This window comes from Tursiops truncatus, chromosome 1 (assembly GCF_011762595.2).
Source record: "Tursiops truncatus isolate mTurTru1 chromosome 1, mTurTru1.mat.Y, whole genome shotgun sequence".
NCBI lineage: Eukaryota > Metazoa > Chordata > Mammalia > Artiodactyla > Delphinidae > Tursiops > Tursiops truncatus.
In genome coordinates, this window is record NC_047034.1 from 130,601,700 (window position 1) to 130,615,993 (window position 14,294).

Sequence of the window (14,294 nt, forward strand, 5' to 3'; positions counted from 1 at the left end):
GGAAACAGGGCAGTAGATTTACTTGTTACAGTGACACAACCTTGTAGCTGTAACATTTCTCTCTCTCTCTTCATCTTCAGCTGGTATATCACTTCTGCCACTATTTCCACAGCTTTTTTTTTCTTCAGCATGTTTTATTATTGAACTAGTATTATAAACTTGAATCAATAAGTCATCCATCCACCCACCCGTTCATTCAACAAATTTTTTTTTTTTTTTTTTTTTTTTTGCGGTAAGCGGGCCTCTCACTGCTGTGGCCTCTCCCGTCATGGAGCACAGGCTCCGGACGCGTAGGCTCAGCGGCCATGGCTCATGGGCCCAGCGGCTCCGCGGCATGTGGGATCTTCCCAGACCGGGGCACGAACCCATGTCCCCTGCATCGGCAGGCGGACTCCCAACCACTGTGCCACCAGGGAAGCCCTCAACAAATATTTTTTGAGCATTCATCATGTACTAAACACTGTTGGAGACTGGTAACTGGAAACTGGAACAAAGTGATTGTGAAAACTTAAAAAAGGATGATTGCTGGAAATATGGAGCAATGGAAAGCATTTACACTTGACTTTTGTACAGTTCCATAATTTTTTAACTATTAACATATATGATTTTTATAAGTATTTTTAAATAGCTAGGATATTATGCATCAGGCAAGTGCATATTAAGTAAAAAGCAGAGATTAAAATTTTAATAAAGTAGAATTCAAGGTACAATTTCTCCTAAATGAGATACAGAAGGCAGGTTATTTATTTACTTATTTATTTGTTTGTTTGTTTGTTTGGCTGTGCCGGGTCTTAGTTGTGGCATGCGGATCTTCCTTGCAGCATGCAGAATCTTTCGTTGTGATGCACAGGCTCTTTGTGGCGGTGCGAACTTCTCTCTAGTTGTGGCGCACGAGCTCTAGAATGTGTAGGCTCAGTAGTTGCGGTATCCGGACCTAGTTGCCCCATGGCATGTGGGATCCTAGTTCCCCAACTAGGGATTGAACCCTTGTCCCCTGCATTGGAAGGTGGATTCTTAACCACTGGACCACCAGGGAAGTCCCCAAGTTTTTTTTTTTTTTTAATGAGAGATTACTGTCCGCGATTGAGATATAGTAATCAGGAGTGTTTATGTACAGATTTGAAATGTGTCAGGCCAAAATTCTTGGAAATACATAGAGATTTAAAAACAAAAATTAAATCCATACATTAGTTTTAAGGACATTTGTTCTATTTGTTGACATGTATAGAAGTTATCTGTTGCTTCAGGAGTACATAGCAGTACATGCAGTGTGGAGGGGTGAGTGTCAGCTAGGCTTATTCACATGTTTGGCTATTGACTAGGGTCAACTGATCTAGACTGACTTCTGCTGGGAAAACTGAAATGATTCAGACCATTTCCATGTGTCTCAGCTTCCACTCTTATACTCTAGCAGGCCAGCTTGGTCATGTTGTTATAGCAAGTGACAGAAGTTCCAGAGAGGGGGCAAGCTTACTTATGCAAATGCTTTTCAAGTCTCTGTATCATGTTTGCTTACTGATTAGAACAAGTCTCGTGGCCAAGCCCAGGGGAAAGAATTGTGTCCCACCCAACAAAAGGCATGGAAACAGACAGGGAGTAAAGAATGGAGGCCATTGATATAATCAGTTTAACAAGTGAAGTAGACAGAAATAATTGAATCTTGAGATAATCTGAATGTATTCTAAATAAGGACCATTTGAAAATCTGTATTCATTTCTGTACTCAAAAGGAGAGAATATGCTCTTTTAGTAACTGATGGAACATTTACAATAATTAATTGTATATTTAGGTCACTGAAAAAATCTTCTTGAAGTCAGATTCTCTAACTATAACTCAGTAAAACTAAAAACCATTTATAAAAGTATTGACAAAAATCTCCAACTACTTAGAAAATAAAAATCACTTTTTAAAATAATGGCATAAAAGAAGATCAGTTCTGTATCCTGTTTAGAATACAATTGTGAGCAAATGAGATCTGGCTCAAGGTGAGCTCACAGTGATAAAGGAGGCTTAAATATGTTTATTACCAAATAGGATAAAAAGACAGTATATGAATTATGCATTAAAAATAATAAGATGTCAAATGCAGGAGGTTTGGATTAATAAAATGTAAAGACTTTTGAATAAAAGAATAAAATCAATCTCTACCTATTTTAACTGTAAGAAAAAATATTACTTTAAATTGAGAATTCTTTGTTAATTGGACATGGTTCGGTTTTTTTGTCTCTTTTCCCCATTGATTGAGGTCTTTTTAGAGTTTTATTTCTGGTCTTATTATCAGGATAGTTGTCTTGTTTTTTTTGAGAGTAGTTTTTTGTTGTTACTTCTTTCTTTTCTTTTTCAAATGTAGCCAATGCTCTATATTTTGCATTTAAGAAATTTGGTGATATAAAGTTGAAAAGACAAATGAAAATTCAAGTGTAACAAATTTATGAGTGTCATATATATATATATATATATATATATATATATATATATATACACACAAACACACACGTACATATATATGTCTGTTTTCTGTCTATATTCTTGTTTTCTTCTCTTTATCTCCCTCTAACTTGCATCATTTTTTCTATATTTTAGAGTGCCCTGTAACCCCTTATAAACACAGATAATGGGCTGTAAATAAATCTATAAAATTTAAAAATAGATAGAATATTATAGCTCTTAATACAATTTGAAAGCAAGAAGAAAGAAAATAGGTTAGCATATTTATTTTTAATCATAATTATATTAATTTAATTTTACTTTTCATTCAGACTGAAATGAAGGAAGAAGGGCAGGATTATTAATAGGCAATATAAACTTATTTTCAATGTACTGTATTGTTAAAATCTAATACTTTTTCCTCTATTTTTAAAATCAGGAAGGAGATCGCTTAAGTGATGAAGATCTGTACAAATTCCTTGCTGATATGAGAAGGCCATCTTCTGTTTTACGGCGACTAAGACCTATTACAGGTATTTTAAGATTTTGTGTAAATGTGATGACAACTATTATCATCATTAATAATTGTATTTTTTATAATTATCTATTCCTTTTTTCAGTTATCTAGCCCATATGTGTTTCTGTGCTCAATACCTGTCAGCCTTCTTCATTTCATTATTCTGCTCTCATGTAGTCTAACAGTTTGGATGCAGGATTCAGTACCTTTTATAATTTGAGTACGGAAATGAGAATGATGAATAATATTGTGGCTTAAAATTATTTTCTAGAGGGAAAAAAATACATGTAATGGTAGATGTTCAGAAGTAGATTCATATTATGATCAGAGCAAACCATTCCAGAGTAAAACTATTTTGAAATCTACCAAATTTAAAGTAAATCATTTAATCTTCAAAATGTTGGCTTGTTTCTATACTAGATCCCTCTGGTTTTTTTCTTCTTTTTCGCCCTCTTCTTCCTTTCCATTCATTCATTCAGTAAGCATTTATTATTTTATGTCTTTATGTCTGTATTAGTAATTTGTAAGTTTGAGACTTGATAAGACAAAATAATTTAGAGGTCTGAGATGATAGCAATTTTGGTTTCTTCCCAGACTTCTTGCAAAAATAGGATCTAAATCCTTCCAAAAATACTTTTAGTGTGAAGTTGTTATTTATTATGTTTACATTGTTTTTATGATGTATTTTTATATGCAGCTCAGCTGAAGATAGACATTTCTCCTGCACCTGAAAATCCCCATTATTGCCTAACACCAGAGCTGCTTCAAGTGAAGCTTTACCCTGACAGTAGAGTTAGACCTACCAGAGAAATTTTGGAGTTTCCTGCAAGGGATGTCTATGTTCCAAACACTACTTACAGGTAGCACATTTTAATTTTGGAGAATTCTGAAATAAGATACTATATATTCTAATATTAATAGAGAGTGAAACTCTTCAAAAATCTTTTGTAGCTTTGTTATTCCATTTCTTCATGATTTTATTAATAGCTGTAATGTATTAAGCTATTGCTGTGCAAGAGGTATAATGTTAGTTACCTTACATACATTATCTTATTTAATGTTCATAGCTTGAGGTAGGTATTACCTTCATTTTAGAAGTGAGTAAACTGAGGGATAAAGAGGTTATACTTTACTGTGTTGGAGCTAGCATTTGAATTGTGGGTTGTTACGTTAAAACATTTGAACTCCTAGTTACTGTATTTCCTCATGTGTTCTTATTAGCAGAATCTAGCATTACACATCAATCATATGTATGTGCCTGCACTATGTTCTAACAATAAACAATATTTGGTGATTCTACATTACTCAGAGAATACTTGACACAAGGTTATTGGATAGGCTTTTAGGCTGAACCTGGATAACTCCAGGGGTACCATTTAGATATACTCTTTATGAATGAAGCTACCTTTATTTGTGAATGCTGAGACCATGACTTGACATGTCTATTGGGATACCCAACAGGGCCGCTCAGACATAAGTTTCTGCCTAGACTTCCCCATCTTAATGTATTTCACCACCGTTTACCCAGTTCCTGAGGCCAAAAGTTTTGGAATCAAAATGATTTCTCTCCTTTTGTTATTCCTCACATTTACTCCTCCACGAAGTTTTGTAGGCTCTGCTTCAAAATGAATCCCAAATCCAATACTTTGTACCTCCTCCACCTTTAAAATTCTAGTCAAGTTACCATCCAGATCAGCACTGTCAAATAGAAATATAATGGGAACCACATTTGTAATGTAAAATTTTATAGTTGCTACGTTAAAAAAAATAGAAACAAGTGAAATTAATCATGTTATTCAACCCAATATATCTAAAATAGTATTTTAACATGTAATAAATGTAAAAAATTCTTTTACTTTTCTTCCACTCCTACTAAAAATCTTCAAAGTCTGGTGCGTATTTTACACTTAAAGCACATCTCAGTTCAGATGGGCCACATTTCAAATGCTCAATAGTCAGATGGGCCTAGAGGCTAGAATATTGGACAGCCGCTGATCTCGAATTTTGTGTACCTTTTAAAATTTGATCTTATTTCTACCCCTGCCTCAGTCAATTCTCAGCGTTGTAGTCAGAGAGATTTTTAAAAGATATAAATCAGATCATTTATTCCACTGCCTAAAGCCCTCCAGTGGCTTCTATTATAAGCAGAACCAGAATGAATTTTTTTACTGTAGTCTATAAGACTGTATGATCTGGCTTCTGCCTTTCTCTAACGTCATATCTTACTAATCTCTGTCTTGCTCATTTTAGCCTCAGTGGCCTTTTTGTTCATCCTTGAACAAACAAAATTCTGCCTAAGATTTTTTGATTTTTTTTTCTTCTCTTTGCCTATTATGTTTTTCCCCAGATAGTCACATGACTTGATTCCTTATTCAGACATGTATCTGCTTACAGGACATTCTCGTCACCCTAACTAAAAAGATCTGCTGCTTCCCTACTCTAGCTTTTTAACCTTCCTTGTATTTATCATTATCTGGCACTGTAATATGTAGTTATATGGTCATTTTTTGTCTTTCTCATTAGAATGTAATTACTGTAAAGGGCAGGGACTTGTCTGTTTTGTTTACCACTTTATCTCCAGCATATAGAATAGTGTACAAGCACATGGAGAGCACACAGTAAATACTTACTCAGTGAGTTAAGAAATAAGACATTGTACAGTGGTATGAATGGAATTTAGAGTCATGCAGATATGGGTGTGACTTCTGACTCCACTGTTCATTGTTTAAGTAACTTGTTTTAAGTTACCAATTTATTGGCACTCAGTTTTATTAATAAAATGTGAGATGATAATACCTGTCTTCTCTTGTGAGGGTACAGAGCGCAAAGCATTACACGTGATTGGCACATAGTGTGAGTAAAATTCCTGGAAGATAGGCTGAAGAAAATATATACTGCTTTTTCAAAAGAAACAGGTAATATAAGTATTCTCCTATAAATTATATATATAACTATTTAAAAGGACATGGAATAAAGAAGTGATCCAAGGTTTGTATTGAACAATTCAGAGGTTATCAACTCTCTCTCTTATCTAGTACAGGAATCTCATCTAGAACATTCCTAACTTGTGTTTATCTGTCTTTCCTCTGCTTGGATTATTTCAGAGACAGGGAAAATGGAACTGGGGACTATGAGGGGTCTTTCCTTTCATTTTCCTACTTACCTTTGTTATTTATTTACATATTTATATTTTTTAAACAAATTATATGAACATACTTAAAGTTCACATAGTTCCATAAGGCTTAAAATTAAAAACAGAGGTCCTTCATCTTATTCCTACCAACTTTTCCCTATGCTGATGTCTAATCTTTATTGTCACTCACTAGTAACTCTTTTTGATCCTTCTTTTGGTATTTTACTCTTTGTTTCTAAATAGCATGTTCATGCTGCTATTTCTTGATTCTTTTTCAAGATTTAACCCTGATATCTCCTCCTTAAAAAAATACATATACTTGCATAAATCCAGAAAAAAAATATACTTGTCAGCTCTGTAAAGCTTCATATTATCAATTATTTCCTTTCTTGCACCTTCCTTGGTCCCTTTGCAACTAAATTATAAGTTAGTATAGCAGGGGAAGTTTTCTAGGCTCACTAGCCTTACTGTACAGTTGTCATCTTAGAGCCTATTCACCGTTTTCCTAGAAATTCTGTTTGCATTTCTTTTGCAATGGAGTTCTTATCTCCTATATGTTTTTTTCTTTCTTGGTTTACTCATTATACTGAGAGCCTTTAGTATCTTCCTGGATTAGGGTGTAGGAAAGTACCTGCACATATTATATGCTTGATAGAAGTTAGTCATTATTATTATCATTGGCTTTATTACATTACATTTACCCAATCGTTACACAACTTGAGAGAGATTGGTTTGAAAGCTTAAGGATACTGGGCTTTTGGGGTATAATTGGCTAAGAGAATGATTTTTTTTTTTTTTTTTGCGGTACGCGTCCCTCTCACTGTTGTGGCCTCTCCCGTTGCGGAGCACAGGCTCTGGACGCGCAGGCTCAGCAGCCGTGGCTCACGGGCCCAGCCTCTTGGCGGCATGTGGGATCTTCCCGGACCAGGGCACGAACCCGTATCCCCTGCATCGGCAGGCGGACTCTCAACCACTGCGCCACCAGGGAAGCCCGAGAATGATTTTAAAAAGGAAGGTTATCAAAGTCACTAGTGGCCTTTTTTGTATTATTACTTGGGCCTTCAATGTCCAGTGAGACCTGAATACCAAATCATATAGGTTGCTTATTCTACTTAGAACTGTGAAAAAATTTTAGTCTCAGGCAGCTAATATTTTTTAGGAATTTATAATTTTAAAAAAACCTTTCATTTATCTAGAAAATCTAGCATAGGTAGAAATAATTTTAGAATGACAGAAGGAGATATACTCAGCAGATATCAGCTGACACACAGATATCATAAAATTTTACATAAATTTCCATAAATATTTGTTGACTGAATTGTTGTATTGGATCACAATAATACTCTTCTAGCTGAGTTTGAATTCTTTCTACCTTCTGAGGCATGTTTCAAGGTATGTTTCAAGGTAAGCAGTGATTTCTGGTAATACATGTTAGTAGGAATTATGCAATCTATATGTGTACATTTTCCCATTGAATAATGTTTAAAAAAGAAAGTAAAGTTGACACAAGGACTCCTTTTAGTTTATATATAGCCATTATCTCTTTAACTCTGCACAGCAGCCTGCACAGAGCCAATGCAATTATCCCTGTTTTATAGATGACAAAGCTGACATTCCACAGGGTTCAAAATTATATCTGAATGAAACAGAAATTTAAGCAATTTTAGTGTGAGGGTTTTTTTGGTTTTTTTTGGCTGGATCTCATTGCCCTAACCAGGGATTGAACATGCACCCCCTGCAGTGGAAGCACGGAGTCTTAACCACTGGACCACCAGGGAAGCCCTATAAGACTACTTTTAGTTTATATATAGCCATTATGTCATTAACTCTGCACAGCAGCTTGCACAGAGCCAATACAATTATCCCTGTTTTATAGATGACAGAGCTGACATACTGTAGGGTTCAAATTTGTATCTGAAAAAACCAGAAATTTAAGCATTTTTAGTGTGAGTTTTAAGAAAGTATTTGCACATTGTATTTATTTTTAGTAGTAAACGTGAGTGTACTTTAAAGGGTTTCAAGGGATAAAAAAGATAAAAAAAATTATCGTCTGAGTAGAGGGAGAATGAATGGATGTGACTGATGCAAACATTTGACAAGTGAGAAATCGTAGGGAGAACTGTATTCTGAAAGTGGCAGATCTCCTATTACTTAACACCTATTGCTTCCGATTTTTATAGTTATCAAATAATTTAGAAAAAGCTATCTAAAAAGATATGTATGTAAAAAATACATTTTTTAGTTTAATTTTTTATGTTTTACATTAAAATATGCTTTTAAAGATATTATTGAGATTTCTCTCTTTTTTTTAACGTTGTAATATTTTATTTCAAAAGAACCATTTACTTTTCCTCTACACATGAATTTTTTTTAACATCTTTATTGGAGTATAATTGCTTTACAATGGTGTGTCGGTTTCTGCTTTATAACAAAGTGAATCAGCTATACATATACATATATTCCCATATCTCTTCCCTCTTTCTCAAAGAGGTTTTTTTAAAAAAATCTTTACTAAGCTATACCTAAAGTTAGAGATTTTCACATTCAAGTAAAGTCTGTCTTTTTTTTCCCCACCACATGTGGTTGTTCACTTATTCTTTTAAAGTGTTAACAACAGAAGGGACTTGGTCTGTTCAAATCCTCTATAGCGGTAAATGAGGATGCACAGATACATGGTAGTTTTTTTTTTTTTTTTTTTGCGGTACGCGGGCCTCTCACTGTTGTGGCCTCTCCCGTTGCAGAGCACAGGCTCCGGACGCGCAGAGTCAGCGGCCATGGCTCACGGGCCTAGCCGCTCTGTGGCATGTGGGATCTTCCTGGACCGGGGCACGAACCCATGTCCCCTGCATCGGCAGGTGGACTCTCAACCACTGCACCACCAGGGAAGCCCTACATGGTAGTTTTTAGCAATTAGGAACTGAATAACATATTTCTTATTGTGCAAAACAAGTGGAGATAATTTATATCAATTGCTTGCTTTATCAAGAAAATACTTATCACTCTATCATAGAAGAAATGCTAGTGCAGTTGTTACATTAAGATAATCAAATAAAAAACTTTCTTACTCATGGAAAAAAAATTTTTTGGTTGAATATCTGAAATCACTTGAAAGTTAGGTAGTAGATTGTGTGTAATGCTACTCATGTTCCAAATTTGTACTTGATGACCACTGTTGCACTTGAGTTAAAAGATCATGGTACATCTAATTGAGCAAATGCCCGTGTGTTTTATTGACATCCAGTTTTTAAGAGATATGTCGTAGAGCACGATATTCTTGGTGAAACTATTAAGAGTTAGTTTCTTTCCCCCAAATAGCCTTAGTTGTAATCACCTATTGAACTTTCATATCTTTGTTCTTCTTCCATTTCGTAGAAAGACCGTATCCAGCAAATATGCTGTTACCAAGAATATAAGAATGAATACAGTGGTTCAGACTTGGTGACACTGAGAAACAAAATGAAAGGATGTGGTTCATTTTGATCTGGACCTTAGTTAGCAGTTAGTAATACACCCCCATTCATCTCTCAGTAATCCTTAGTAAATCTATATTATCTGTGACATTAACCTGATTATAGTTTTAAACTTTTTATAGTGGAAAATTACGAACATACACAAAAGTATATAGAATAGTACAATTAACCTCCATTGTCATTCTTATTTCATCTATTACCTGTTCCTTTTTTTTCTGTAATACTTTAAAATGAAGCCTAGTCATCATATCATTTCACCAGTCAGTCCTTCAGTTATGTATTTCTAACAGATAAGGACTTAAAAAAAATTAGCCACAATAACATTTGAAATGTTTTATTATTGCTTTATAATTTTACCCTGTATCCGTTTTCTCCTGGGTAGTTTAATAAGTTTATTGTATAGTGATTGAATTTTTTCCCTAAAATTCTGTTTCTAGGAATAGCTTGGTCAATCAAAATAAATGTGTACAGTTGGCCCTTCATATTAGCAGGTTCCACATCTGCAGATTCAAACAACTGAAGATTGAAAATATTTGGAAAAATAAATTCCAGAAAGATCTAAAAAGTAAAACTTGAATTTGCTGTGCTCTGGCAACTATTCACATAGTGTTTACATTGTATTAAGTATTAAAAGTAATCTAGAGATGATTTAAAATATGCGGGAGGATGTGCATAGGTTATATGCAAACACTTAACCATTTTATATAAGGTACTTGAGCATCCACGGATTTTGGTGTCCTCAGTGGTCCTGAAACCACTCCCCTTGGATACCAAGGGAAGACTATACTACTTATATTATGACATGAGAGCCATGTAATTCATGTTTCCTAAACTAGGTTATCATATGATGGTAGGTCTCCCTTCAGAGTTGGGGTTCTTAATACCATTTGGCAGTCTTATGAATCCTTTGATTCTTGTTTGGGAATAATCTTTCTGAATGTATAAAATGAAATAGGAAATCAATTATATTAAATAACAATTATCAAGATTTTAAGTTGTGATATGTTTCTTTATTAATGAATTAAATAACAAGATTTAGCTGCAGGTCTAAAAACTACCATATTCTCTAGGTAGTAATAAGCGTGAACAGTGTTTTAAGATGCCTGCAATAGTTGTGATATAAAGTCATGTATGATTTCTATTAATGACAAAGTCTCATGTATTGCTAATACTGGTATAGTTAGTTTCCTGCATTCAAAATTTGAGGAAGTGTAAATTTCAGTGAAAATTAAGGAGTATTTTTTTTTCCATTCAAGTTTTCGGTTCTCTGCTTTAGAGAGTATTGGTCTTTGTTTTTATTTTTAGTTTTCATAGATGTCACAAACTATTGCCATACTCCACTGTTTTGGTTTTGCCCTAGATATAGCACTCTGGTTTTTATACTATTTAATTGGTCCTAGTTTATTTTAACTACAAAAATTCTTGATTTGAGAGGTCTGTCTGTTCTCTAACATTTTAACATAGCCACCCAGGAGTTTTTAACTAGAGGCTTGAACATGGTGGAGTGTTATCTCAGACTCCAAGGGAAGGAGTAAAATTCCAGAAACAGCAGCAGAATGTGAGGAGAGCACTTTTGTTCCCCTGTCCTGAGAGTTAGAGTATTTTCTGTTAAGAAGCATTTGTACAGAGTATTTACTTAAAGAGATGTGAATAGTGATACCCAAGATCCAGTTTTTGCAAGTATATACATTTGTTTAGAACTTTGTAGTTCATACAGCCATTCAAATACAGTATTTTACTTGATAATTACAGGTCCATGAAGTAGATTTGACAAAGTTATTATTATTCCCATATATATGGGATATGGAAACTGAGGCTTAGTTGCTTATTTGAAGATAAACAGAGCCTTACATCTTTAAAGATACAGGTTATTGCTTTGTCAAATAAATGTAATCATTTTGTTAGATGTATGATTGTTCTTGGGATTAAACATATGAATTTAGGAAAACAGTTTTTATGTTTGAGGTGGAATCTCTGATTTTATATTTTCTAAAATGTCATTGAAACCTCATTTTATAAAGGCTTATTAGGGGGATTGTTAATCCTATTTTCATGACCTTGAACTGCTCATTTCACACCAATTGAGTAATTTTGCCCTATTTGATTTGCCATGAAAACGCTTTGGACTTTGATAAAAGGGCCAGCATTTGATCACTTTGTAGTACATGCATAAGTGCAATGTTTGTGGTTGTTAGTTACGGGAGAAAAACAAAAGGACATTTGATTATTCTATAACAGAATGTGGAATATGTAACAATACATATTTGGAATAGGTTTTATAAGGAGGTAAATAGTAGATACTCAAATACTGATTAATGAATACATTTTTGATTAATGAATGAGTTAATTGATTTCCATGAGTTATTAGGAAGAAAAGATACAAGCGTGAAAACATGCTGATTCTAGGATGGCAGGATTTAAATAGATTATACTACAGTAGGTAACTCCTACATGAGAAATGTATATACTTTCTCTCAGTAAAATTCACACTAGTTCAGAGTAAACTCTTGGTATAGAAATTCTGTAGGAATTCACTAAAATCAAGTAGATTGACTATCTTTGGTGCTGTTGGGGTTTTTATTACTATTTTTCACTATTTTTCGTGTTATGATTTGCCAGATTTATTTTTCTGTCTTGTCTTCACTTGTAAAGTGCCAATTGAAGGGGTCCAGACAGTAATGCTGCAAGGTTTCAGAGGAAGGACCTCCATTTACTAGGGTATTTGTGGAATAAGTGAGATCCTCTGTGCTACCCTGAAGTATAAATAGCATCTAGCCAAGCAGAAAGGTGTGGAGAGGTATTCTAGGAAAATGGAATGGCATTAGGAAAGTATACAGGGGATGTTTCAAAGTGAATAATTTTAATTAGATCTGAGGGTTTGTGTTGGGCAGGAAATGGTTAAAGAAGTATTTTGACGTCAGATTATAGAAATCCTTGAACACCTGGAAGAGATTTCGATTTTGCTTTGTAGGCTTATGCTCTTGTAATTGGGGTACACATTCTTGTGAGGGCACAGCTAAATGAGATATGCAAGTCATGGTAGAGGAGAGGTGGTACACAAAGTTAATTGCAAAGCCAAAGATGCCTCCTGGGTTCTAAGCTTTTATGAGTGGAAGCATGGTAGTGCCATTAATATATATAAAGAAATAAGGCATGGACATATATATACACTACCAAAGTAAGGTAGATAGCTAGTGGGAAGCAGCCGCATAGCACAGGGAGATCAGCTCAGTGCTTTGTGACCAGCTGGAGGGATGGGATAGGGAGGGTGGGAGGGAGGGAGACGCAAGAGGGAAGAGATATGGGAACATATGTATATGTATAACTGATTCACTTTGTTATAAAGCAGAAACTAACACACCATTGTAAAGCAATTATACTCCAATAAAGATGTAAAAAAAAAAAGAAATGAGAGTGTGAAAAGGTAAAAGGGAGAACCAGCAGGCTGTAAGGTATTGATGAATTTGTTATTTGATAAATTGAGTTTGAAGAGGCTATAGGATATCAAAAGGAGAAATGTCAGGTAGGCAATGGAAGAAGGGGAACTGGAGAGAGATCTGGGAGTAATATGTAGATTTGGGAACTTTATTCATGGAAAAAGATGAGTCCATGAGAGTAGATAGAATTTCTGAGGGTCAGAGTAGAAGAGATGACTGAATATTGTCCATTGGTCAACAATGCTTAAGACTAGGATGGATTAGGGCTTTAAAGATGGGTTCAAGTTGGAGATAATCCTTGGAGAGTATAGTAGTATTGTGGAAGCAAACTGAAGGTCAAGTTTGAGAAAAGAATATTGTTATTAGTAAGTAGTAGAGAAACCAAAGAGAATGTGGTCTAAGAGGTCACTAGATTTGACAGTTGTGTTAGTGGTACAATTAGAACACTTTTGGCAGACTAGTGAGGACAGAAGGACACAATTTTGTGAACCATAAAGAAAAAAAATCCTTTTTCTTTCTCTACCAGAATTCTCTCTCAATCTGAGCTTTATATACAGAAAAAAACTCACTTAATGTTCCTAAATGGAACAAAATGAAACATATTGTGTGAGAATTATAAAAAATTGGAAAACAGAGACAAAAATTGGTATATTAAATAATGCATTATTTTGCATTTGAAAGCTTCCTATTTTAAGCCATTTTGGCATTCTCGCTCTAAAAAGTCAATTTGGACAGCTTGAATGTGGTTCTGAAAAAAAGAAAACCTACTCTTGCCTTTATTCTTTTGTATTTTTTGGAACAAAATATTTATGTAGGATCCACGTAGATCATCCATATTTGCATGTGTCATACAGTAAAAATATATATGACATATATTGGATAATTTAACATACAGAATGCTGAATATTTATTGACTAATGTGAGTCACTGTATAGCTTGGGCACTAACCTTTAAAAATTGGATTTAATTCAAGACTTTATTTCTCCTTGGTAGTTTCTTTAAAAACATATTTAAAAATAAATACTGACAAGTGATACTATGGTCAAAATATCCTCTAATAATTCTTGAGGATTTAGAATTTAAATTATTTAAATTAGAAATAACATAATCATACTTCTCTTGGATGTCAATAAAAACTGCAAGAATTGGACTTCCCTGACTCCATGCCTCCACTGCAGAGGGCACGGGTTTGATGCCTGGTCGGGGAACTAAGATTCCGCATGCTGTGGCACAGCCAAAAAAAAAAGCTACAAGAATTAAAATTTCTATAATTTAGGGGACTGAGTCTTTATTGAATTTGGAAACATACA

The 14,294-nt window shown here is 34.4% G+C and overlaps 1 protein-coding gene across 12 annotated transcripts in view; it reads left to right on the forward strand.

Annotated features, from left to right (window-relative positions):
* The window catches only part of DOCK7 (dedicator of cytokinesis 7), a 212,703-nt gene that overhangs the window by 60,452 nt on the left and 137,957 nt on the right, over positions 1–14,294 (forward strand). For all 12 annotated transcript variants that reach the window (XR_002173088.3, XR_012324513.1, XM_019919427.3 and 9 more), the window contains 2 exons: positions 2,867–2,960; positions 3,642–3,804. Coding sequence is in view for 10 of the 12 variants with exons in the window: in XM_019919427.3 (XP_019774986.1) it covers positions 2,867–2,960; positions 3,642–3,804 (257 nt within the window). In the remaining 2 variants the exon portion in view is untranslated. The remainder of the gene's footprint in view (positions 1–2,866; positions 2,961–3,641; positions 3,805–14,294) is intronic.